Source organism: Mesoplodon densirostris, chromosome 6 (assembly GCF_025265405.1).
Source record: "Mesoplodon densirostris isolate mMesDen1 chromosome 6, mMesDen1 primary haplotype, whole genome shotgun sequence".
Taxonomy (NCBI): Eukaryota; Metazoa; Chordata; class Mammalia; order Artiodactyla; family Ziphiidae; genus Mesoplodon; species Mesoplodon densirostris.
In genome coordinates this window covers 89,978,658-90,003,663 of record NC_082666.1, presented here as the reverse complement: position 1 = coordinate 90,003,663, position 25,006 = coordinate 89,978,658, and the positions used below count along the sequence as shown (strand labels likewise).

Sequence of the window (25,006 nt, the reverse complement as noted above, 5' to 3'; positions counted from 1 at the left end):
GTTACGAGCTTTGCTGTCAGATTTTGATGAGAGCTTGTTTACTCTGCCTTATGGTGTGGACAAAAAGAGAAAGGCTTAGGGGCTTCCCTGGTGGCGCAGTGGTTGAGAGTCCGCCTGCCGATGCAGGGGACACGGGTTCGTGCCCCGGTCCTGGAAGATCCCACATGCTGCGGAGCGGCTGGGCCCGTGAGCCATGGCCGCTGAGCCTGCGCGTCCGGAGCCTGTGCTCCGCAACGGGAGAGGCCACTGCAGTGAGAGGCCCGCGTACCGCAAAAAAAAGAAAAAAAAAAAAAGAGAGAGAAAGGCTGAAAATGAGGTATCATTGGAAGACTATGCTCTAAGAGCGCAGACTCTTCTCTGGCTTGTCTTTTAACCTGAAGTTTTCGTTTACTCCTCTCCTGTATCACTGTTCAAATTCACAGTCTTACTACTCCTGTCACTTTGAGCATGTAAACATCTTTACCTGTTTCTCAGTTTCTTCCCAGGTTACATGATCTTATTTCATTTGTAAAATGGAAGTAGTTGAAACAGGCTAATGTGCTGTGAATGGAAGCTTAGAGGCTGACGGCAGAGAGAGCTTTTAGATGATGGGAAAGGTTAGGATGCTGTAGTGATTCAGATGTCTGCTTTCTTCTCCTAAGAGGGTATATACAATATACCTTCTTGCTTCATGTGTAGCTTGGAAAGCTTAGGTAGGGCCTGACTGCGGTATATTGTTAGAAGGAAGAAATGGGAAGAGATTATCATGGTACTCAGGCTTCTCCTATCTGACTATTAGTCTCATACCATGTTGTAAAATGGGAAGTAAACACTATTTCCCAGAGGAAAGTTGTAATGGTGGTATGACACATATGATTTCATTGAAATTCGTTCCTCAAAAAAAGTTTCATGGGACTTCCCTGGTGGTCCAGTGGTTAAGACTCCGTGCTTCCAATGCAGGGGGCAGGGTTCGATTCCTGGTTGGGGAACTAAGATCCGACATGCCACACGGCCCGGCCAAAAATTTAAAAAACAAACAAACAAACAAGAAAAACAGTTTCATTGCTTCAACTGGTAAGTGTTTGGGGTCTTCCAAATTATAATTGCTTTTGTCAGAGTAATTATAAAAAGAGGAAAGTGAATTTTAAACCTTAAGGCCTTCGTTTGTATGTCTTATAAAGATATATAGATGCAGTAGCTCAGACATGTTTCTTTAATTCCCTCAGTGTTCATGTGCCTGCCAGTGTCCCAGGCACTAGAGTGACCCTGACCTTCAAGAAGCTTATTGTTTCACCTTTTAAAATACCTAGGAGTAGGGCCTCCCTGGTGGCACAGTGGTTGAGAGTCCGCCTGCCAATGCAGGGGACACGGCTTTGTGCCCCGGTCTGGGAAGATCCCACATGACGCAGAGCGGCTGGGCCCGTGAGCCATGGCTGATGGGCCTCCACGTCCGGAGCCTGTGCTCCGCAACAGGAGAGGCCACAACAGTGAGAGGCCTGCATACCGCAAAAAAAAAAAAAAAAACCCTAGGAGTTTCTAACACCTGAAGGACCTGGGATGCAGTATAATAAATGGAAAAGTACCTCTGGTCACATCCTCGGACTATGGACATTTCATGTCAAGAATGTTTCTCCAATCAGGGGCCCTTTGGGTCTTGTATGCTTGGGAGTCTTAGAAGACTTAACATTTTTGTTTTCATTTTATGTTATCATTATATGATAATATAAAACAAATTATTTGGAGCACATTTGCAATCACCTGGATGACCCTTGCATGACAGATTTGGCTACAGCATTTCAAAACCTGCCTCTTTGTTTCAGACTGGTTATGCGGCACCCACAGCACCACTTGTCATGGGCTGATGAGGAAGGCACAGCAGTGGGCTTAGTGTAAGTGATGTGTCCGTGTAAAATGAACTGATTGACAATATAGAGTGTTGGAGTCTCTGTGTTCTCAATGGAAAAGTGATGGGGAATGGGATTTTGATCTTGTAAATGTAACTCAAAAGTGAAGCACACAAGCTGCCAGTGCCTACTGACATTAGCTGTGGGGATGTAGTTTCAGTGGAAGTGCATCCCTTGTTGGATTAAATGAATGTTGTTAATTATCATTCCATTGATTTTCAAACGTGTGTTGGACACATTAATGTTTTGGAACTATAATTATAATCAGTTTATATCTGTTTATGTTTGTTCATAGTTCTTAACATGATATAGACAATATTTACGTCAACTCTGCAATCCATAGGAGATATTTTCTTTAATAAGGTCTACATGTTAGTCAAGTGTGAGAAATACTGTTCTAAAGGGACTTGAACTCCTCAAGATCTCTAAAAGATTGAAAACATTAGTTTCTCCATTTTTCATTGCTTATTGATCTTGTCCATCATTTAAATTGAGGGCAAAAATATTGTGGAAGAAGTTCATCTTAAATTGGTCCCAGTCTTAAGGATCATGTTTGCCATTTGCCCACAGAAGAAACTCTTCTTGCTTTTTTCCTATGTCATTCATTTTAATTACTTCATTTAAAAATGATTTTTTTTGTATCCACATGTGCCTGGGACTGTGCTAGGAACTGGGTGCTTAAAAATCATATCCAGTCAAAAATCCAAGTTTCTTGGCCAGCTGCTCTCTCTCCAGAGGCACCAGTGAGTGTAATGAATGGGAAGAATCATGAGGTGGATGGTCTGGGTCCAGGTCTCACTGGGGGTCGGAAATCAAGCACACCTACTAAATTCAGGCAGTGTTTTCCTCTCTTCAGTAGAGACTTTATCTCCACTTATCTTGTGTGGTGATGATACAGTTTCAACAAGAGAGATTCTAGGTCCTGGTCAGATTATCTTCAGGTTCCCATCCTCACCGTCCCGTGGGCTGTGACTGATGTCACAGAGAGGGGCTCACAAACTCAGAGGCCTCCGCGGCCAGGCAGGTAACACTGACCCGATAGAATGGAGTTGGGGTCCAGTAGCAGCCTCTGCTTTATCTGCTGGGGGGATGGACAGATGCTGACAGGCAGGATGTAGGCCCAGTGTTGCCAGCGATGCCAGCTTATAAAGGATGGTGAAACATCCGGCTTTTAAGTAGAAATTTCTAATTTTGCATACTCCGTGAGGTGGGAAAGATAGCATTTCCAGTTTGAAACCCCTGTTTCCTACCTGTGAATATGGCCTGGTAAATTCAAGTGTCAGTTGTGATCCTGCTTTGAAGATCCGTGAACATGTGGTTCTATGTGCCCTTAGACCTTTAATCATGTTACTTCTTCCCCTTTCAAGTTTGTGGGATCATATTTTGACCCAAAGCTAGTCTATCTTTACTCTCTTTTTTGCTCTTGGATATTCTTGTCATTTCAGAGTTACCTTGTTCAGGCTCAACAGGTAGTGCTGTACAATATTTTCTACCTCCAGGTTATGCTGCCCTGATAGGTGTGTCCTTGGGGGAGGAAGGCTGAACTCTGAAAACACTGTGATATCCAGAACACCTTTTCCCCTGATGTCTTTCCTTCTCTTCATTTGAAGCTGGAAGTACCTGTCTGTCACAGTTTTAAGACAGGTAAAAAATCAATTGGAATGGAATGATTTCTGATCAAAAATAAGGGAATTTAGTGATGAGAGGTCATATTTTCTGGTACCACAATGGTGTTTCCTTTCATTGCTGGAATATTTTGTCCTTCAGGCAAAAAATTTTTGAGGAGATACAAAGATGCTCAACATCACTAATCATCAGAGGAATGTAGATCAAAACCACAGTGAAATATTGCCTCATACCTGTTATGATGGCTGTTATTAAAAACAGAGAAGGTAATAAGTGCTAGTTAGAATGTGGAGAAATTGGGAACCTGTACACTGTTGGTGGGAATGTAAAGTGGTGCAGCCACTATGGAAAACAGTGTGCAGTTTCCTCCAAAAAATTGAAGATAGAACTACCATATGATCCAGGAATCCCACTTCTGCATGTATATCCAAAAGGATTGAAATCAGGATCTTGAAGAGATATCTGCACTCCCATGATCATTGCAACACTATTCACAATAGCTAAGAGTTGGAAACAGCTGAAGTGTCCATTGACAGATGAATGAATAAAGAAAATGGGGTGTATACATACAGTGGAATATCACTCAGCTTTAAAAAAAAGAAGGAACTTCTGCAGTATGTGACAACATGGGTGAACCTTGAGGACATTATGCTAAGTGAAATAAACCAGTCACAGAAGGACCAATAATGTATAATTCCACTTCCATGAGGTATCAGAAATAGCCAACCCTTAGAAAGTAGAATGGTGGTTGGCAGGTGTTGGGGGATTGGGAAATGAAGAGTCGCTGTTCCGTGGGTTAGAGAGTTTCAGTCGTTCAACGTGAACAAGCTCTAGAGATCTGCTCTGCAACAGTGTGCATGTAGGTGACAGTACTGCACACTTACAAGTTTGTCAAGAAGGTAGATTTCACGTTATATGTTTCTTAACCACAAGGAAAGAAAAACTATGGAAATATGAAATTTGTTTTTTATAGAGATAAGAAATTTGGATAGCTACAAAAGCTCTGTGTCTTGTAATTTTTGTCAGCCCCAAATACAGGCTCCATCAAGAGTTTCCCCTTAAATGTACTCATACCTGTTCTTTTCAGGTGACCAGGCAGAAACACTCCAGATAAAGAGATTCTGAGAGCTCCATCCGCACCCCCTGCCACCACCCCACACTGATGGCAACCACTCTCTTCAATTTCTTTTTTTATTTCAATTTTTAAAAATTTTGGGGGGACATTCTGGGGAATGTTCAGCCATGATACCCACTTGTGATCATTTACAACTACACAGTTATGGAGCATGCTCAAGTGGCCATGTTGTCATAATGGTATCTCTGACCTAGAGTGTTTTTGTTTGTTTGTTTTAATGTCTGGCTAGAAAACAAAAAAGTGCAAGTGAATTATTCATTTTGAAACCTGAATGCAGTGGTGAAAGTCTCCCCTGCTGTGAGCCACCTGTGGCTGCCTGGTCCCGAGGTGGAGGGTCAGGGGTGTTGAGGCAGCATGTGCTGGCTTGTTGCCCATCTCCTTAGGTGTGGTGGCCGCACAGTTCATCCCTTGATGTGACACAGTCACGCTGTAATTCTTTCTCCTATAGAGCAGAGTTACAGTCTGTTCTGGCTGAGGCAGAAGAATTTCTGAGGAGTCAACTGACATTTGCTTAGAAAATCCGTGTTTTAGGACATTTGTATGTCATGCTTTCTGACAGACATGCCGTAAACTAGTGTCAGTGTTGGTGATGCAAATACTTTTTCTTTTCCTCCTTGGGGATCTGTCAGCATAGCCTATACTTCAGTCTGGCAGATATGAGTAGCTTGGGGATGTTAATGAATGAATAGTAGCGCATGCATTTCTGCTCTAATATAGTATGTGCATTCCAGAAAAACCTAATATTCTGCAAACACACACAAGACATATTAAAAAAAAAGTAGGAATGGGGCTGACCTCTCCATATCTGTACAGCTTTGCAGCCAGAATACTCAAAAACAGTAACAATCCTAATAAGATATTAGCCCCCCCCCAAAAAAACCCACGTTACGTTCTTAATAGACAGAGACATGCAGCAGTCCAGAATATCAGTCCAGGATAAACTGTAGATGTTTTAAACAGTGAAAATATAGGATTTTGCAGTTTATTTATTTATTTTTTTACGGTGAAGGTAACTTCATGGATGGAGGTATATGGGTTGTGGCTACCAAGTTACGGGAGCAAGGACAAAATGAACAAACACAAAGCATGTGGAATGTCTGTGCCAGCAGGAAGTCCCCGGGGAGTGGGCACTGTGCCTAGCACTGGGTTCACTTGCAGCTGGCTGCCTTCAGTGGCGGTAATAGGCTTGCGTTTGGTGGCTGTTACTTGGGCACAGAGCACTGACATGCTGGGAAATGCAGCTTCCACTTCTGCATCTCTCACCTATTGACCGAGGGGATGAGCTAATTGAGGCTCTAGGAACATGCACCCTGTCTGAGCAGTCCTAGTCTTGAGTACAAATTCATGGGAGGCTAAAGGAAGGCACTGAGCCAGAAATGAGCGTTAGATTGATTCCATGTGTACAGATCTGGAGGTTTTATATTGTTCTAAAAAGATAATGTATTGCCTCTCTCCTAAAAGATTACAGTGAATAAGCTGTCTTTGGACTAATAAAATCTGTCCACAGAAGTCCTCTGATCTATTAGACAGGCTGTTACAATCCTAATGAGCCCTGTGAGAATTAAAATGTTATATTATGTGAGCATCTGGGCCCTTAAAAAGTGACCTATTCTGCTGAATGATATTCAAAATTAAAGTTCTCATTCAGCAGCTGAATAAGAATTCAGTTCTTCTTGAGTTCAATTTATTCAACCAAGTAAGCTGAATAATCTTACTCAACTCTTTTAAGCAGTGCTAACATTTATTCACTGTGAAGCTGGTGTATTTGTTTATGTGATTAACTCCAATGAAAGTACAATGACATAACCCATTATGTTAGTTGGGGTTCTCCAGAGAAACAGAACCAGTAAGATGTGAGTGTGTGTGTGTGTGTGTGTGTGTGTGTGTGTGTGTGAGTGTGTGTGTGAGTGAGTGTATAGAGGCTGGGGGTGGATTTATTTTAAGGAATTAGCTCACACAATTGTGGAGGCTAGCAAGTCTGAATCTGCAGGCTGGGCTGGTAGGCTGGAGACTCAGGGAAGGCAGTGGGCTGGCAAAATTCCCTCTTTCTTGGGGATGATAAGTTTTCATTTAAAGGTCTTCAACTCACTGGAAGAGGCCTGCCCACATTATGGAGGGTAATCTGCTTTATTAATCTCACGTACAAAAGACCTTCACAGCACCGTCCAGACACGTACAACCAAATACGTAAGCACTGCAGCCTAGCCAAGTTGACACATAAAATTAACCATTGCAGCTACTAAATAAAATGTTTTTCAGATACTCTGTTTTCGAGATTCCCTATGTTACGAGAATGTTTTGGAGAGATCAGAGAGCATTTCTTTCTTTCTTTTTTTTTATTGCTTCCATCTTATAAAATACACACCAGAAAATTTTCAAATATTTATTTGAATCTGGGAAAAATCCCTATACATATGTTATATTCCCCTTGTACCCCTTCCAAATTCCTAAACACTTCAAAACCACATACCAAGTTTCTGGGGAGGCTTTAAAGTTATTAACATTTTTCTATCTGCCAGGAAAAGGCTTGCCCTATCTGTGTTCATGGCTCTGAGATGCCCTGGGAGAAGAGGGCCTACTCACCCTGGTGTCTACCCCTCCATTCTCACCCTACAACCTCACTCTTCATGAAAATATTCGTAACTGCAAACTGAGCCCCTCATGGAAGAGACATCTTGGATTTAAGCAGCCTCTCAGCCATCTGGCAAGTCACACCAGCACTTTACATTGCTGCACTTTCCCAGGCAAACTAACTGCTTGCTTGCTCACTTCCTTTCTTTATTTCCCTTCTTCTCCCTCCCTCCCTCCCTCCTTCCCTCCCTCCCTCCCTCCCTCCCTCCCTCCTGTAAGTGCTATGGGAAAGGCACTATGCTAACAAGTCCAAAGGTGAAGTTTTAATGAGAAACAGAGCAAAACTCCCTAGAGTAGGAGCAGGTTTTTACTTTACTGTCCCCAACTACTAGTTTTTGTCCCTGAGTTGGTAGAGCTAATAGGGATGCAATTTGAGAGGCATTGGGAAGCCAAGAATGTTCCACCAGATATGGGTCCTAAAACTTCCATGCTCATATTTCCGGGATGAGGCATTCCTCAGCTTGGCAGGCACTGGTTTTAAATCACGTCTTTTTTCAGGCTCTGCAGCTCAAGGCCTCAGTCAAGCAGCATTGGCCACACCTGGGAGTTTTTCTAGAAATGCAGGCTCTAGGTCCCACCACAGACCTACTGGGGCATCTGCATTTTAACAGGATCCCTGGGAGATTTGTGTGTGTATTAAACTCTGCTGAGGAAGTGAGAAACGGGGAGGGCGTGGTGTGTGACCACGCTTGGTCGGGGGAGTTTTTCTTTTCAAAAGATAGAAAAGCCCCAGAAAGAGAATGTGGAACTGAGGGAGGAAAGATAAACATCACGTGCTTCAAATTTTGCCTGGAGTTGCCTCTGGTTACTTGAAATCTGAATTGTGAAGTGTTCATGATTGGATTTACCACGAAGATAAGAAATTTATACTTCATCAAGTATATTGTGTAATATTTTGTGAATGTGTTCTTCAGAGACAAATACACATACAGAAAAGGGCACAGAGCTTGGTGTACAGCTTGCTGAATCTTTCCAGATGGAATGCTCGCATATTCAGCATCCAGATCAGGAAACAGCATGTTACTTAGAAGCTCCCGTGCTCCCTTCCAACCAATCCCTACAGCCCCTCCCTGACCCCCAGGCATGATCTCTTGCCTGTTCTTTTCCTTACTATACACGGGTTTGGCTTCTTGCACTCACCATTATGCTTGTGAGCTTGTTGTTGTAGATCTGTCATTTCCACTGCTGTAGAGTATTCACTGTGTGAAGATACCACAATTCATTTATCTGTTTTACTGTTAATGGCCATTTGGGTACTTTCTACTTTGTGGCTGTCGCGTAGAGTGCCGCCATGGGCAGTCTGTCACATGTCTTTTGGTAAGCATATGGAGTCACCCAATGCCTTGCTTTGAATAACTGTTTGCAAAATACCTTCAGCTTTCCTTGCTAACTCAGGGTCATCATTATGAAGCCGAGTTTCATCCTGGACTGTAGTATAGTGATATCCTCAGGATTTGGGGGACGGTAGTTCAGCCTGGCTTTTTGAGTTCCTGTGTGCATTTTCTGTTTTTGCTGTCTGGCTGCCAGGTTACAATTTACTATTGTTGGTTCTTCCTTCCTTCCTTCCTGAGTACCTTCGTTTGCTGAAGACTCAGAAAGCAAAATGATCAGATATACTAGAATTGAGTTTTAAACCCCCTTGAATGTAGTCCTGTGCCAAGGAGGGGTGTCTCACAAGGTGCTGTTCATCCTTTCCTGACTTTCAATCTTCTTTTGGATTCTTCATGGTGCCAGATATGTCAGTTTCAGATGACTGGAGTGCTGCCATCATTTTGAAATTGGTATTTTTTGCAGTTTTATTCCTTTTCTGTTTTTATGTATATTTTAACCCCTTTCCCCCTTTTGTTCATTTTGAACGTTCCCCAAAGCAGACACTGTAGTTCTAAATTATCTTTGTAGAAATTATGTCATTTAGAAAGGTAAACAAAACATGGATTTATAATATTATGAATACATGTGAGAAGTAGGCGTCTAGCCAAAAGTGGGCATAGTCTTATGCTGATATGAAGCCATAAGCAAGATATGGGCTTGCACCTGTGTCTTGGGCCCCCAGCCCAATCGTTGGTCATTGAGATTATCTTTAATGCTCTTTTTTTTTTTGTCTTGGAAAAATGCTACAAAAACTGTACATGGAGGTAAACAGATACTACTGCTTTGTGGGTTCTCCTTGTCCACTCAAGCAGATTATTGTAATAACTTTATTATGGCTTCTTCTTTAGTACCACTTGCATTTAAAGAAACCATTCAGCATTTATTTCTGTTTTGTTTAGTAGCTTTTAAGCCAGTTGTACTGCCCAAAAAGGATGTTATCCACACAGGTGAGAGAGGGTAGCTCATACCTCAGGGAACCAGAACTGGAAACCAGTGAAGTTTGGGGATGAAAAATGTAAATTGAGATAACTGTAAATACACAGCTGACTGAAATTGCTTTTTCCTTATCTGATGAACCAGTGAGTTAAGTGGTGACTCAATTAAGAGAAGACTGACTTTTTTTTTGGTTACTAATTAATTAATTTATGTATTTGGTTGCACAGGGTCTTGGTTGTGGCATGCAAACTCTTAGTTGCGGCATGCATATGGGATCTAGTTCCCTGACCAGGGATCAAACCTGGGCCCTCTGCGTTGGAAGCATGGAGTCTTAACCACTGAGCAACCAGGGAAGTCCCAAAGACTGACTTTTCTTTTCTTGGATCTCCTGAGGGGTTGAGGTCAGATTCCTTCAGGAGATAGTGTTTGCAGATCTGAAGGTTGTTTGCTGTTTTAGCGGCTGTAGCTCTGGGAGCACAAAAGTGGACTAGCTTTCAGGGCAAATGATCCTAGTATAGTGTGAAAAAGATTTTAATAGGGTTTTTGGCTACCTTCTTTTTTTTTTTTTTTTTTTTTTTTGCGGTACGCAGGCTTCTCACTGCTGCAGCCTCTCCCGTTGTGGAGCACAGGCTCCGGACGCGCAGGCCCACTGGCCATGGCTCACGGGCCCAGCCGCTCCGCAGCATGTGGGGATCTTCCCGGACCGGGGCATGAACCTGTGTCCCCTGCATCGGCAGGTGGACTCTCAACCACTGTGCCACCAGGGAAGCCCCGGCTACCTTCTTTTTAAAATCACATTCCAGAAAATCACCCTTCGGTTCTTTAGAAAATCAAATGAAAAAGTAATTAAAATTTCCTGCAGGTTTCTGGGGAAGCAATGAAGTGGAGAGTATCTCAGGAAACTTCTACCTTGTGGAAAATACACCCCAGGCATCATTGAATGAGATGATGTCTCAAAGGGTTTTAACTGTTGAAATGTTGAAATTGAAGATGTCAACAACATTTTGTTTTAAAGGGGAAATGTGTTGAAGAAAATCTCTATAATTTTGCTTTAGTTTGATATTTTTTGGTCTATCTGCATAAAACAGAGAGACTGGAAAATGATGATTGGTTTATCTTTGTGTTTGAAGGTTAGGTAGCAGGGTAGGTAGGTAAAAATCAATGATTTTTAAATTAAAAGTAGATTAAAGACTTCTTTTTGTGATATGTTTTTTGTATAGTAACTAAACAAACTCTACATGTGTACAGATAGTTTTAAGATAGTTCAAAGACATCATAGAAAATAAATTCTCATTTAATTACATGATTTTTCAGAGCGAACTCTTGTAACCTTTGAGAAAGACTTTTAAGGAGGCCAGAGCGGGTTGTACACAATCTCCAACAGATTTTCTTGCCAGTACCATATATACTCAAGTGTAAGGTCAAGATTTAACTGTTGAAGAAAATTTGGCTATAGCTTATGCACCCAACAGTTATTCTTCCACAATATCAATAATAGTATAGGTAAATGCCAATCATTCAATAGTTAGTAGTAGGTGTTCAATATATATTAAATATGAATTCAAGAAATACATTTGCTGCTGAGTGAACAGATAGAATGCACTTATATCCCAGAATATGCTAATTTTAGGAGAGGAAATGAGCTCTTTACTGGTACTCATGGTTCTATAGTACATTAAGAAGTCATTGGGAGATGTAGAAAGACAAGCAAGTCCTCACCTTCTGTAGAAGCTGGTGGTGGGTAATCTATGTTACGCAGGATTTTAAGTGCATTTTCATCTACATAATCATGTGACTTGATTTGTGGGGACTTACATACATATAATAATGCTTATAAACTTAAACATAAATATCCTTTTATTAAAAATGCATCCTAGTTTGTTATTGAAATATATTTAGGATTCACAACATTGTTTTAGCCATTCAGCCAGAGTTCTGATTTCAGTAACCTCGACCCATAAAAACACAAATCTGAGGTGGAAGAAAATGAAGGGATCTCTGCATATCAGAAATATTAGTTACAGATCCCTGCAGGACAGACAGTTTCTCCAGCTGATAATTTTTGAGTATTTTCAGCGTTCTTAGCGTAGGTTATATAGGAAATATTGGGCACCTCCCCCATTCAAAACAATGTAAAAGGAGAAGAAGGAAAAATAAAGGAAGGAGTTGGCAACCAGCAGGTTGAAGTGGAGCGTATGCTCTTGACTGTAGATTTCAGATGCAATCTGTTGTGCTTTCTAGAATCTCTCCTTTCTCACTGTGTTCAGAAGGGGATTGACCCTTTTCAGCTTGTCAATCAGATTTCCCATCGTTTGTCTCCTTCCTGACCCTGTGCCCAGCAAGGGTCCCCTGCTCCTTCCTCACCACTGTGTTCTTTACCCTCCCTGCGGCAGAGTCCTTCACCTGCCTCAGATCCAGTACAAAACGCTGCCTTCTTCACTTCACCTCCCACTGTGTCCTTCTTCCCTGGGCTCCGACCTCATTTATTCATTAATGCAGGATCTGTTGCCAGTCAGATCTCTGGGTGCTGCAGGGGGTATGGAGACTGATAGGGTAACTGGGAAGATAAACATCCACAGAAAACTCAGTAGACAGAGCTTCAGATAAAATGTAGCAGGGGAAGGGATTTCTTGTGGTTGAATCAGTCAGGGCAGGCAGGCAGGCCTCATGGAACAAGTGACTTTTGGGAGAGCCTTGACTGATGTGCAGTGTTTGATTTCTAGATAGGAACTGCAAAGAGTTTTGGTTTTGATCAGAGACTGATATTAAAATATACTTTGACTAGGGAGGGATAAAGCTATTTCCCAACTCTTCAGTCTCAAAAATTGAAAAAAAAAATAGTTAAGGGATGGGATGATGTGAAGTCAACCAAGATAACATATTTGTCTCCTCTGTTGAAAATTTATGTATTATGTGTTGGGTGCTATGCAAAATATTTGAGGACAGTGAGCACCTAAGAGTGTTTAGAAGTTGGGAAGTTTGAAGGAAATGAGATAGGAGAGTAGAGTGGCCATAGAAATGGTTCTCCAAACCAAAATTTTCTTGTGAATAAAATGAGCGGAACTAATTTGACACTGTCTTTGAAGAGTAGAAATGTTTTATTTTGATGAAGTCCAGTTTGTCAATTTTTTCTTTCACAGATCATGCTTTTGGTGTTTAAGAAATCTTTGCCTACCCCAAGTTTGCAAAGATTTTCTCCTATGTTTCTTCTATAAGTTTTTTTGTTTTAGGTTTCACATTTAGTATCCATTTTGCAAGGTATGGATCAAAGTTCATTTTTTTGCACATGCATATCTAATTGTTTCAGCCCATTTGTTGAAAAGACTATCTCTGCTGGATTGCTTTTGCACTTTGTCCAAAATCAGTTTTCTGTGTTCGTGTTGGGTTTATCTCTGAGTTCTCTGCTCTGTTACATTGATTGAGTTGTCTATATTTATGCCAGTGTTACATTGTCTTGATGACCATTGCTTTATGATAAGTCTTAAAATCAGGTGGTATTAGTTCTTCAACTTTTTTATTTCTCAAAGTTGTCCTGGCTATTTTAAGTCCTCTAATTTCCATAGAATCACATTGTCAGTTTCTTAAAAAAAACCCAAAAACAACAACTAAAAAACAAAACCTGCTGTTTTTTTAAAATATTTATTTATTTATTATTTACTTATTTAGGCTGTGCCAGGTCTTAGTTGTGGCATGCATGTGGAATCTAGTTCCCTGGCCAGGGATCGAACCTGGGCCCCCTGCATTGGGAGCTTGGAGTCCTACCCACTGGACCGCCAGGGAAGTCCCCTGCTGGGGGGTTTGCTTGGACTTCAGTTGCATCTAAGGATCAATTGGGGAAGAATTGGCATCTTAATAATAATAAATAATGAACAAACCTGGTATACTCTCCATTTATTTAGGCCTTGTTACACTCAATTCCAGTAGTTATAAACTTAAAGCTTTATTTGAATACTGAACATAGGATATAAATTTCCATAATGTGTTAAGAGAAGAACATTCCAAGGTATCTGGACTCATGAGCGCTTCAGCCTCTGACCTCCTGGGGTGCCCTTCTGCCCTTCTCTGCACCAGGGGTGACACATGTGAGAAATACCAGCCTAAGGGGCAGCACTTGCATAGACATTTGCATGTGATGTGATTTGAATGTAGATAAGGCGTGAGCTCTTGGAAAAACAGTAAACCCACCAGGACTTCCTGAGTCCTGATGACATGATAGGATTCAGGCAAGCACTGGGGCCCTTGGCTGTGCCAGTAGCTTTTAATTAAACACAGCAGCAATTAATTAGCTAGTTAATTGATGTGTTACAGCCCTCTATCACAATTGAGTCGTGGTCATAGAGGTGTCACCCCAGGTGATGTGTATAAGTAGGTTGTGAGATTCCTCAATTCTTTCACTCTTGTAGGTTTCCGTTATGGACGTGCTGGGCATCTAAAGTTTGGTTACTTCCCTTATCCCTTCTCAGCATCTCTGTAGGAGACTTGGGATCAGCCTTTTTGACACAGAATGTTTCTCACCCACAGGGTTTTGAAGAACCTATTTAAGTGAACAAAATCTTTCTTTTTTTTTTTTCTTTCAGGAAAAATGCAAAGCTGAGGAAGCCCTCAGTGACCTCAGACTTCAGCGTGAAACAGAAGTGGGAGATCTACAGTGACAGTAAAGAAACTCAGAAAGGTAGGTATGTGGCAGCTGGACTTTGAGGGATACCTTCAGTATCTCAGTGTGTCTGAATTATTAGCAACTAAAAATATATGGAATCATATTGAAGCAGCAAATGGATCAGATTTCAGAATCAAATTGGACTCCTTGACAAAAAAAAAAATTTTTAAGGCCCCTAATTTCTTCTTCTGTTTCTAAGGGCAGCTTATCTTTTGCATAGATCTAATAAATATTTCTGGTCCCCTGAACACTTGTCCATCAAACCTCAGTTTTCTTTCCTTGGTCTTTACCAACCAAGGGCCCTCAAGTCCCGGGTCTGCTTATGACAGTAGGGAAATGGTCTTTCCTTGTCATGCAGCCCTACACCCAGCTTACTACAAGGAACATGTATTCAGTGAATGTTTATTAAATGAAATGAACATTTCTCTTCTCTGTGGAAAGTTCCAGAACTAGAGGATCCCTGATGAGCAAGAAGTAGGAGAGAACCTGCTGAAGTGAAAGCAAAGGTGTGATTGGTTTTGGCCTTTGCTCTATTTGGTTTCTAATGAGTAGGGTCTGTTTCACTCTGCTGTGCTGGTAGATGTTTAATAACAACAGGCTCTGGAGAGGGGAGGAAGGGAAGAAGGGATTTGTAGCATTTGATGATTTCCATGGTATAAATACTCCTGCTGTTACCGATTTCAAGCTCCCAAGTCAACATCACTGAATACAGAGTTTGGGAAGAGATGCTTAAAACAAATAGCCTCTCACTTGCTGGTACACATCGTCTCCAGCACAGTACTGGATTCACTTCCTGCATGTGGATGGTCTCCATAACTAATGGAATTATCTTAGCTAAAATGAAAATGGGTGCTTAAAAAATAATCATCCATGAAAGTGGCATTGTGCAATTTGGGCACATCACTTTGCTTTTCTGATTGTTCATATGATAACCTTTAATGCTCCTTCCAGTATTTATACTGAATGAGATTGACAATTAACTGCATTTTGTGGGTTATTGCTATTGAAACCTCTGGAATTATTAAGAATTCTCCCCATATCCTTCTTGGAAAATTATTATCAATGTCAACCTTATATCTGATTTCCACAGGTCATTAGACCACACATACAAAGCTTTTATTACAGAATTTGAATGGACCAATCCTTTGCTTTATGCTAGAGTCACAGATTCTCCTAGCCACTGTCTTTACTTATTTCCATGTCATCCCAAATCTTTAGACTAAGAGGATGTTTGCAAAAGGAGACAGAGTTTCTTGCCCTGATACAGCATATGATGAAGACCAAACAGGCCCTGAACAGTGAGAGTCAGTAGTGACGAGGCCTGAGTCCTTATCAAGACCTGCCAATTTCTGCCTGTAATACATGGGACAATTGACTTCCTCATTTTGATCATTAGCTTCTCATCTGTAAATGGGGATTAATAATAAACTGTCCTGTCTAACCCTAATAACTAACATTTTATTGACTTTGTAGTTTATGAAGCTCTTTTTCATAATTAAAAAAATTCAATTCTCAAACTTTCTCTGAGGAAAGTGCAAATTCCCCACTTTTATGGATGGGAACAATGAGTTCCAGGTTTAATAACTTGTTCAAAGTCACTCAGCTAATAAGCAATGGGTTGTCTTTCTGTCTTTACACAGGTGGTGCTTTCTGGTATAAACATACCAGACTTCCTGCCTGCCTCTTAGGGTTGTCCTGTAAGAGAGTAGGAGATGATTTATGGGAGAGCATGTTAAAGGCTGCAAAGAACTATACAGAAGTTTACCAATTTAGTATAATTGTCAACACCTTATGCCACTGGTTCTGAGAAACTCATTTCTTTCTCTCAAGTCATTATTCCTATGCCACTCAAAAGAGAAGGTTCCTAGCTTTGTGGTCAGATGAATCCCCTTTATGTACTGCCAGTTCCAAGTTTTGCTACCTCTTAATTGGTTTTGTGTTTGGTTCATGACTTTCTTGTAAAGTTGCTTATTTCTCTTGGATTCTCTGGTTGAGTTTTTGGTTTCTTGTAAAAAGAAACTCTGCCATCTTCATGATATCACTGATACCTTGCAACTTACTTATTCTTTGCAGTGCATGGAATTTGTTTTTTTTTCTCCTTGAAAGTACTAATTTTGGAGTCCAGGAAATTTCTATTCTTATTGGACTGATTGCTTTTTAAACTTGCTACCCAGATGTCATCTTGGAATTTCAGATCATTTTAGGTAGCTAATGTAGCAAGTAGATCTGTTTACCTCAAGGCATCTCCTCTGAAAGATGGTCTTCCTTGGAGTTCTGTGTGTGAAGCTGGCTGTCAGACAGGGGACCCCGATTACTAGGTGCATGGGGTATGGATGTTTAGAGAGAAGTCTTAGCTTTCCTTTTGGGAATCATTCAGTTATTTTTAAGAAGACAGACCCTGTCTTGTTGCATTTGGAATCAGCTGTGGCTTATCTGCTCTTCTTTCCTAGAGTAAAAGCAGCTATGGGCTTGAGAGGCAGTGTGCCTTAGTATACAATTTTAATCTCTATTTTCAGCCCCCCTTCTCACTCTCTGGGGTTCTGCATGACCAGTTGTCTCTTCTTTGTGTACAGTAGGACCTTCAACACACATCTTCTGGACCTCCTTTTCCCCAGCTCTCTTCCCTTTGTCAGTACATTACCATCCAGTTTCCTTTTTCCAGCAATGTGTTTAAATCACTTTACTGCTGATGGGCCCCTCTTCCATTCTTTTAATTTTTTAATAGATCTTTATTGGAGTATAATTGCTACACAATACTGTGTTAGTTTCTGTTGTACACCAAAATGAATCAGCCATATGCGTACATATGTCCCCATATCCCCTCCCTTTTGAGCCTCCATCCCATCCTCCCTAACCCACCCCTCTAGGTGGTCACAAAGCACTGAGCTGATCTCCCTGTGCTATGTGGCTGCTTCCCACTAGCTATCTATTTTACATTTGGTAGTGTATATATGTCCATGCCACTCTCTTCATCCCAGCTTACCCTTCCCACTCCCCATGTCCTCAAGTCCATTCTCTACGTCTGAGTCTTTATTCCTGTCCTGCCCCTAGGTTCTTCAGAACATTTTTTTTTTTTTAGATTCCATATATATGTGTTAGCATACGGTATTTGTTTTTCCTCTTTCTGACTTACTTCACTCTGTATGACAGACCCTGGGTCAATCCACCTCACTACAAATAACTCAATTTCGTTTCTTTTTATGGCTGATTAATATTCCATTGTATATATGTGCCACATCTTCTTTATCCATTCATCTGTTGATGACACTTAGGTTACTTCCATATCCTGGCTATTGTAAATAGAGCTGCAATGAACATTGTGGTACATGACTCTTTTTGAACTATGGATTTCTCATGGTATATGCCCAGTAGTGGAATTGTTGGGTCGTATGGTAGTTCTACTTTTAGTTTTTTAAGGAACCTCCATACAGTTCTCCATAGTGGCTGTATCAATTTACATTCCCACCAACAGTGCAAGAGGGTTCCCTTTTCTCTACACCCTCTCCAGCATTTATTGTTTCTAGATTTTTTGATGATAGCCATTCTGACCGGTGTGAGATGATACCTCATTGTAGTTTTGATCTGCATTTCTCTAATGATTAGTGATGTTGAGCATCCTTTCATGTGTTTTTTGGCAATCTGTATATCTTCTTTGGAGAAATGTCTAGGTCTTCTGCCCATTTTTGGATTGGGTTGTCTGTTTTTTTCATATTGAGCTGCATGAGCTGCTTGTAAATTTTGGAGATGAATCCTTTGTCAGTTGCTTTATTTGCAAATCTTTTCTCCCATTCTGTGAGTTGTCTTTTTGTCTTGTTTGTGGTTTCCTTTGCTGTGCAAAAGCTTTTAAGTTTCATTAGGTCCCATTTGTTTATTTTTGTTTTTATTTCCATTTCTCTAGGAGGTGGGTCAAAAAGGATCTTGCTGTGATTTATGTCATTGAGTATTCTGCCTTGTTTTCTTCTAAGAGTTTTATAGTGTCTGGCCTTACATTTAGGTCTTTAATCCATTTTGAGGTTTTTTTTGTGTGTATGGTGTTAGGGAGTGTTCTAGTTTCATTCTTTTACATATAGCTGTCCAGTTTTCCCAGCACCACTTATTGAAGAGGCTGCCTTTTCTCCATTGTATATTCTTGCCTCCTTTATAAAATTAAGGCGACCATATGTGTGTGGGTTTATCTCTGGGCTTTCTATCCTGTTCCATTGATCTATCTTTCTGTTTTTGTGCCAGTACCATACTGTCTTGATTACTGTAGCTTTGTATTATAGTGTGAAGTCCAGGAGCCTGATTCCTCTGGCTCTGTTTTTCTTTCTCAAGATTGCTTTGGCTATTCGGGGTCTTTTGTGTTTCCATACAGATTGTAAAATTTTTTCTAGTTCTGTGAAATATGCCATTGGTAGTTTGATAGAGATTGCATTACATCTGTAGGTTGCTTTGGGTGGTATAGTCATTTTCACAATGTTGATTCTTCCAATCCAAGAGTATGGTATATCTCTCCATCTGTTGGTATCATCTTTAATTTCTTTCATCAGTGTCTTACAGTTTTCTGCATACAGGTCTTTTATCTCCTTACGTAGGTTTATTCCTAGGTATTTTATTCTTTTTGTTGCAGTGGTAAATGGGAGTGTTCCTTAATTTCTCTTTCAGATTTTTCATCATTAGTGTATAGGAATGCAAGAGATTTCTGTGCATTAATTTTGTATCCTGCTACTTTACCAAATTCATTGATTAGCTCTAGTAGTTTTCTGGTATAACATCTTTAGGATTCTCTATGTGTTGTATCATGTCATCTGCAAACAATGGCAGCTTTACTCTTCTTTTCCAATTTGGATTCGTTTTATTTGTTTTTCTTCTCTGATTGCTGTGGCTAAAACCTCCAAAACTATGTTGAATAATAGTGGTGAGAGTGGGCAACCTTGTCTTGTTCCTGATCTTAGTGGAAATGGTTTCAGTTTTTCACCATTGAGAACGATGTTGGCTGTGGGTTTGTCATATATGGCCTTTATTATGTTGAGGTATGCCTACTCATAATGCCTACTTTCTGGAGAGTTTTTATCATAAATGGGTGTTGAATTTTGTTGAAAGCTTTTTCTGCATCTATTGAGATGATCATATGGTTTTTCTCCAATTTGTTAATATGGTGTATCACATTGATTGATTTGCATATATTGAAGAATCCTTGCGTTCCTGGGATAAACCCCACTTGATCATGGTGTATGATCCTTTTATTGTGCTGTTGGATTCTCTTTGCTAGTATTTTGTTGAGGATTTTTGCATCTATGTTTATCAGTGATATTGGCCTGTAATTTTCTTTCTTTGTGACATCTTTGTCTGGTTTTGGTATCAGGGCAACGGTGGCCTCATAGAATGAGTTTGGAGTGTTCCTCCCTCTGCTATATTTTGGGAGAGTTTGAAAAGGATAGGTGTTAGCTCTTCTCTAAATGTTTGATAGACTTCACCTGTGAAGCCATCTGGTCCTGGGCTTTTGTTTGTTGGAAGATTTTAAATCACAGTTTCCATTTCAGTGCTTGTGATTGGTCTGTTCTTATTCTCTATTTCCTCCTGGTTCAGTCTCAGAAGGTTGTGCTTTTCTAAGAATTTTTCCATTTCTTCCAAGTTGTCCATTTTATTGGCATAAAGTTGCTCTTAGTAATCTCTCATGATCCTTTGTATTTCTGCAGTGTGACTTGTTACTTCTCCTTTTTCATTTCTAATTTTTTTTGAATTTTATTTTATTTATTTTTTTATATAGCAGGTTCTTATTAGTTATCCATTTTTTACATATTAGTGTATATATGTCAATCCCAATCTCCCAGTTCACCATTTATGATTTCTTTCCTTCTGATAACTTTGGGGATTTTTTGTTCTTCTTTCTCTAATTGCTTTAGATGTAAGGTTAGGTTGTTTATTTGAGTTGTTTCTTGTTTCTTGCGGTAAGATTTTATCACTGTAAACTTCCCTTTAGAACTGCTTTTGCTGCATTCCATAGTTTTTGGGTCGTTGTTTTACATTGTCATTTGTTTCTAGGTATTTTTTGATTTCCTCTTGATTTCTTCAGTGATCTCTTGGTTATTTAGTAATGTATTGTTTAGCCTCCATGTGTTTGTATTTTTTACAGATTTTTGCCTGTAATTGATATCTAGTCTCATAGTGTTGTGGTTGGAAGAGATACTTGATACAATTTCAATTTTCTTAAATTTACCAGGGCTTGATTTGTGACCCAAGATATGATCTGTCCTGGAGCGTGTTCTATGAGCGCTTGAGAAGAAAGTGTATTCTGTTGTTTTTGGATGGAATGTCCTATAAATATCAATTAAGTCCATCTTGTTTAATGTATCATTTAAAGCTTGTGTTTCCTTATTTATTTTCATTTTGGATGATCTGTCCATTGGTGAAAGTGGGGTGTTAAAGTCCCCTACTATGATTGTGTTACTGTCGATTTCCCCTTTTATGGCTGTTAGCATTTGCCTTATGTACTGAGGTGCTCCTATGTTGGGTGCATAAATATTTACAATTGTTATATCTTCTTCTTGTATTGATCCCTTGATCATTATGTAGTGTCCTTCTCTGTCTCTTGTAACAGTCTTTATTTTAAAGTCTCTTTTGTCTGATATGAGAATTGCTACTCCAGCTTTCTTTTGGTTTCCATTTGCATGGAATATCTTTTCCATCCCCTCACTTTCAGTGTGTATGTGTCTGTAGGCCTGAAGTGGGTCTCTTGTAGACAGCATATATATGGGTCTTGTTTTTGTATCCATTCAGCCAGTCTATGTCTTTTGGTTGGAGCATTTAATCCATTTACATTTAAGGTAGTTATCGATATGTAGTTCCTATTACCGTTTTCTTAATTGTTTTCAGTTTCTTATTGTAAGTCTTTTCCTTCTCTTGTGTTTTCTGCCTAGAGAAGTTCCTTTAGCATTTGTTGTAAAGCTGGTTTGGTGGTGCTGAATTCTTTTTGCTTGTCTGTAAAGTTTTTAATTTCTCCGTCAAATCTGAATGAGATCCATGCCAGGTAGAGTAATCTTCGTTGTAGGTTTTCCCCTTTCATCACTTTAAATATGTCCTGCCAGTCCCTTCTGGCTTGCAGAGTTTCTGCTGAAAGATCAGCTGTTAACCTTATGGGAATTCCCTTGTATGTTACTTGTTGCTTTTCCCTTGATGCTTTTAGGGGTTTTTTTTGTATTTAATTTTTGATAGTTTGATTGATATGTGTCTTGGAGTGTTTCTCCTTGGATTTATCCTGTATGGAACTCTCTGTGCTTCCTGGACTTGATTGACTATTTCCTTTCCTGTATTAGGGAAGTTTTCAACTATAATCTCTTCAAATATTTTCTCATTCCCTTTCTTTTTCTCTTCTTCTTCTGGGACCCCTATAATTCGAACGATGGTGCATTTAATGTTGTCCCAGAGGTCTCTGAGACTATCCTGGATTCTTTTCATTCTTTTTTCTTCTTTCTGCTCTCTGGTAGTTATTTCCACTATCTTCCAGGTCACTTATCCATTCTTCTGCCTCAGTTATTCTGCTATTGATTCCTTCTAGAGAGTTTTTAATTTATTTATTGTGTTGTTCATCATTGTTTGTTTGCTCTTTAGTTCTTCTAGGTCTTTGTTCGATGTTTCTTGTCTTTTTTCCATGCTATTTCCAAGATTTTGGGTCATCTTTACTATCAGTACTCTGAATTCTTTTTCAGGTAGACAGCCTATTTCCTCTTCATTTGTTTGGTCTGGTGGGTGTTTACCTGCTCCTTCATCTGCTGTGTGTTTCTCTGTCTTCTCATTTCACTTAACTTACTGTGTTTGGGATCCCCTTTTCGCAGACTGCAGGTTTGCAGTTCCCATTTTTTTTGGTGTCTGCCCCCAGTGGCTAAGGTTGTTTCAATGGGTTGTGTAGGCCTTCTTGTGGAGGAGACTAGTGTCTGTGTTCTGGTGGATGAGGCTGGATCTTGTCTTTCCAGTGGGCAGGACTGCATCCGGTGTTGTGTTTTGGGGTGTCTGTGACCTTATTATGATTTTATGGAGCCTCTCTGCTAATCGGTGGGGTTGTGTTTCTGTCTTGCTAGTTGTTTGGCATAGGGTGTCCAGCACTGTAGCTTGCTGGTCTTTGAGTGGACCTGGGTCTTAGCTTTGAGATGGATATCTCTGGGAGAGCTTTTGCCATTTGATATTATGTGGAGCCAGGAGGTCCCTGGTGGACCAGTGTCCTGAACTCGGCTGTCCCACCTCAGAGGCACAGCCCTGACACCCGGCCAGAACACCAAGATCCTGTCAGCCACACGGCTTGGTCAGCCATCCTGTCACGGAGTTGCCTGAAGCCCAGGCATCCTGTCGGGGGTTCCTCTCCTCAGGTTCTGGAGATACCTGAGGGGCGGCCTCCTGTCAGGGGCTTCCAGGTTAGTTGCAGTTGCCTGAGGTCCAGGCTCGGGTGTGAGTCATGTGGGGCATTGGGCGCTCACCTTCTCTGCTCCTGCGCGCAGCATTGGGGGGTTCGGCTGACGTCTGAGCAGGTTACGACTTCCACCCAGGTTTACATCTGGGCCCCATGTTTATGACTTGGGGGGGTTTACATCTGAGGGTTTACTTCTGGAACCCAGTTTTACATCTGGGCCCGCTTGGGGGGTTTACACAGTGGGTGTCTTTGTAAATTTGTGGTCCTCTGTTATACCCTTCAAGATAACAAATTTGGGGCCTCCCTGGTGGCGCAAGTGGTTGAGAGTCCGCCTGCCGATGCAGGGGATACGGGTTCGTGCCCCGGTCTGGGAGGATCCCATATGCCGCGGAGCGGCTGGGCCCGTGAGCCATGGCCGCTGAGCCTGCGCGTCCGGAGCCTGCGCGTCCGGAGCCTGTGCTCCGCAACGGGGGAGGCCACAACAGTGAGAGGCCCGCATACCGCAAAAAAAAAAAAAAAAAAAAAAAAAAAGATAACAAATTTGAAATTTCACTTCAGTTTGATTCATAAAAATACCACAGTATTTGGTTCGGTTGCTAGAGAGCGTACCATATGTACATATACAGAGTATACCTGCATGTATACATATATACATAGGCATATTTATGTGCATGCACACACACAGATATAACTGAGTCCATCTAATTACATGGGCAAATAGAACATAGATTTTCCTTTTGTCCATAGATCAAATCCTTCCCCAGTCAGCCAACCTGCGGATGTGCATCTGTGCACATGTCTGTGGTCTGACTTATAATTAGTTTGTGAAGGTTACTCTTCTTGAAGGCCAGGTTCATTTCTCTCTACCTAGCTGAACTTTGGCTTAGTGGCCCTTGTCTCATCCAAATAGGACTTGAAAGTAAAAACCGATGGAATTATTTACATCGTGTTCTCCATGTCCTCTTATTTTTTTTTCAGAAGTTGATTTTCAAATGAAAATTCTCGTCGTAGATGGAGAGCTAACAGCCCTGCAGCACTGGGATACGGCTGGCCAGGAGAGGCAAGTGCTTTCCATAATACTTTGAATTCTGCTGAGGTTTGCACAGACAAGCCATTTAAAAAATATGTGTGGTTGACATGGCCCAATTTAAGGTCCTGTAAAGTGCTGCACCTGGTTTAGAGTTAGGACATGTGGGTGGAGGTGTGCTCTTCCTCTGGTGAGCACCCCGTACCCTGTGTGTGTGCCCTGTGGTGTTGCACATGGGTAGTTCTCCCACCCACCCACAGTATTCCCTACCCACCACCACCAAAATAATTTTTCTCTGATGTGCCTCTTCTTCCATCCTTCTCTGTACCTCCACGTGGGATCTGGTAGCTTGCTGCTGAGGCTGAAATTTTTAGAACTTATGCTCTCAAGCTATGCTCTGAGGCTTGTAGACATTCTTGGGATTGTTTGGTGGAGAAAATGATCTGCTTTTCTAAATCAGCAGCCCAGATTCTTATGCTGTTACTGTTCACCAAGTCATTCTAGGCCTCGGGGATGGCTATTTCACAGTAATAGGCTTCTATTAGATTCTTCTCAATTGGGGGTTATTTTAGAAGATGAGAAGAAAGTGAGCATCAAAGAGATGAAGAATGAGGCAGCCCCAAACTGACTGACTGATTAGAACCGTCACTTACCTGCTTTTCTCTCTTCCAGATTCAGAAGTATTGCTAAGTCTTACTTCAGAAGAGCAGATGGTGTTTTGCTGCTGTATGATGTTACATGTCAGAAAAGCTTTCTCAATGTCTGAGAATGGGAAGATACGGTTGAGGTAAGAAGTGAAAACAGAGAAACAAAGAAGTTACACAGGAGAGTCACGGGCTGTCTTAGAAAATGCACTTCCTCCTCTTTGTCAAAACGAACTTGATTAGAAGCCACTGATCCAGGGCATCAGGAAGAACTGGATGTGAGATGTGGGGTTCCCAGTGGCATCTGGCAATACTGGTCTCTTCCTTAGTAGCTGGGCAAGTTCCCACAGAGCCAAGGACACTACTAAAGTGAGCTTCTGGGGAAAAAAGATAACTTCTGTGTTTTCTTATAGATAAAATCAGAACCCCATGGGCAGCGAATGAAAATTCAGGCAGCCCAAGAAGGGGCAGCAGCTCTCACAAACAAGGGGGTGATGGGGCTGGGTGTGTAGTGTGATTGGAGGTATAATAGGGCCGCCATGTGTGCTAGAGGCATAGGTGAGATACCACCTGGGTGTGAGCTTGTGCCAGGTCCAAATTCTATAGCATAGAGAACTGTGTTCTCGACCTTATTCTTCCTGGTAGTGATTTGGGTGATTTACACATCTCAAAGTACCACTGAGATAACCAGTTGGTATTTTAAACATGTGTGG

At 41.0% G+C, this 25,006-nt stretch overlaps 1 protein-coding gene across 1 annotated transcript; it reads left to right on the top strand.

Annotated features, from left to right (window-relative positions):
- The first annotated feature begins 1,803 nt into the window (after positions 1-1,803).
- Positions 1,804-23,707, top strand: LOC132491659 (ras-related protein Rab-19-like). The gene is made up of 3 exons (XM_060100495.1): positions 1,804-1,868; positions 14,160-14,254; positions 23,601-23,707. Exons 1-3 carry the CDS (start codon positions 1,807-1,809, stop codon positions 23,705-23,707), a joined length of 264 nt encoding a protein of 87 aa, XP_059956478.1. The 5' UTR covers positions 1,804-1,806.
- The last annotated feature ends 1,299 nt before the right edge of the window (positions 23,708-25,006 follow it).

Coding starts and splice junctions, on each gene's coding strand:
- LOC132491659 (XM_060100495.1), top strand. CDS start 1,807: ATGCGGCACCCACAGCACCACTTGTCATGGGCTGATGAGGAAGGCACA. Junction 1,869..14,159: donor GGCACAGCAGTGGGCTTAGT/GTAAGTGATGTG, acceptor TTTTTCTTTCAG/GAAAAATGCAAAGCTGAGGA. Junction 14,255..23,600: donor CAGTAAAGAAACTCAGAAAG/GTAGGTATGTGG, acceptor TTTTTTTTTCAG/AAGTTGATTTTCAAATGAAA.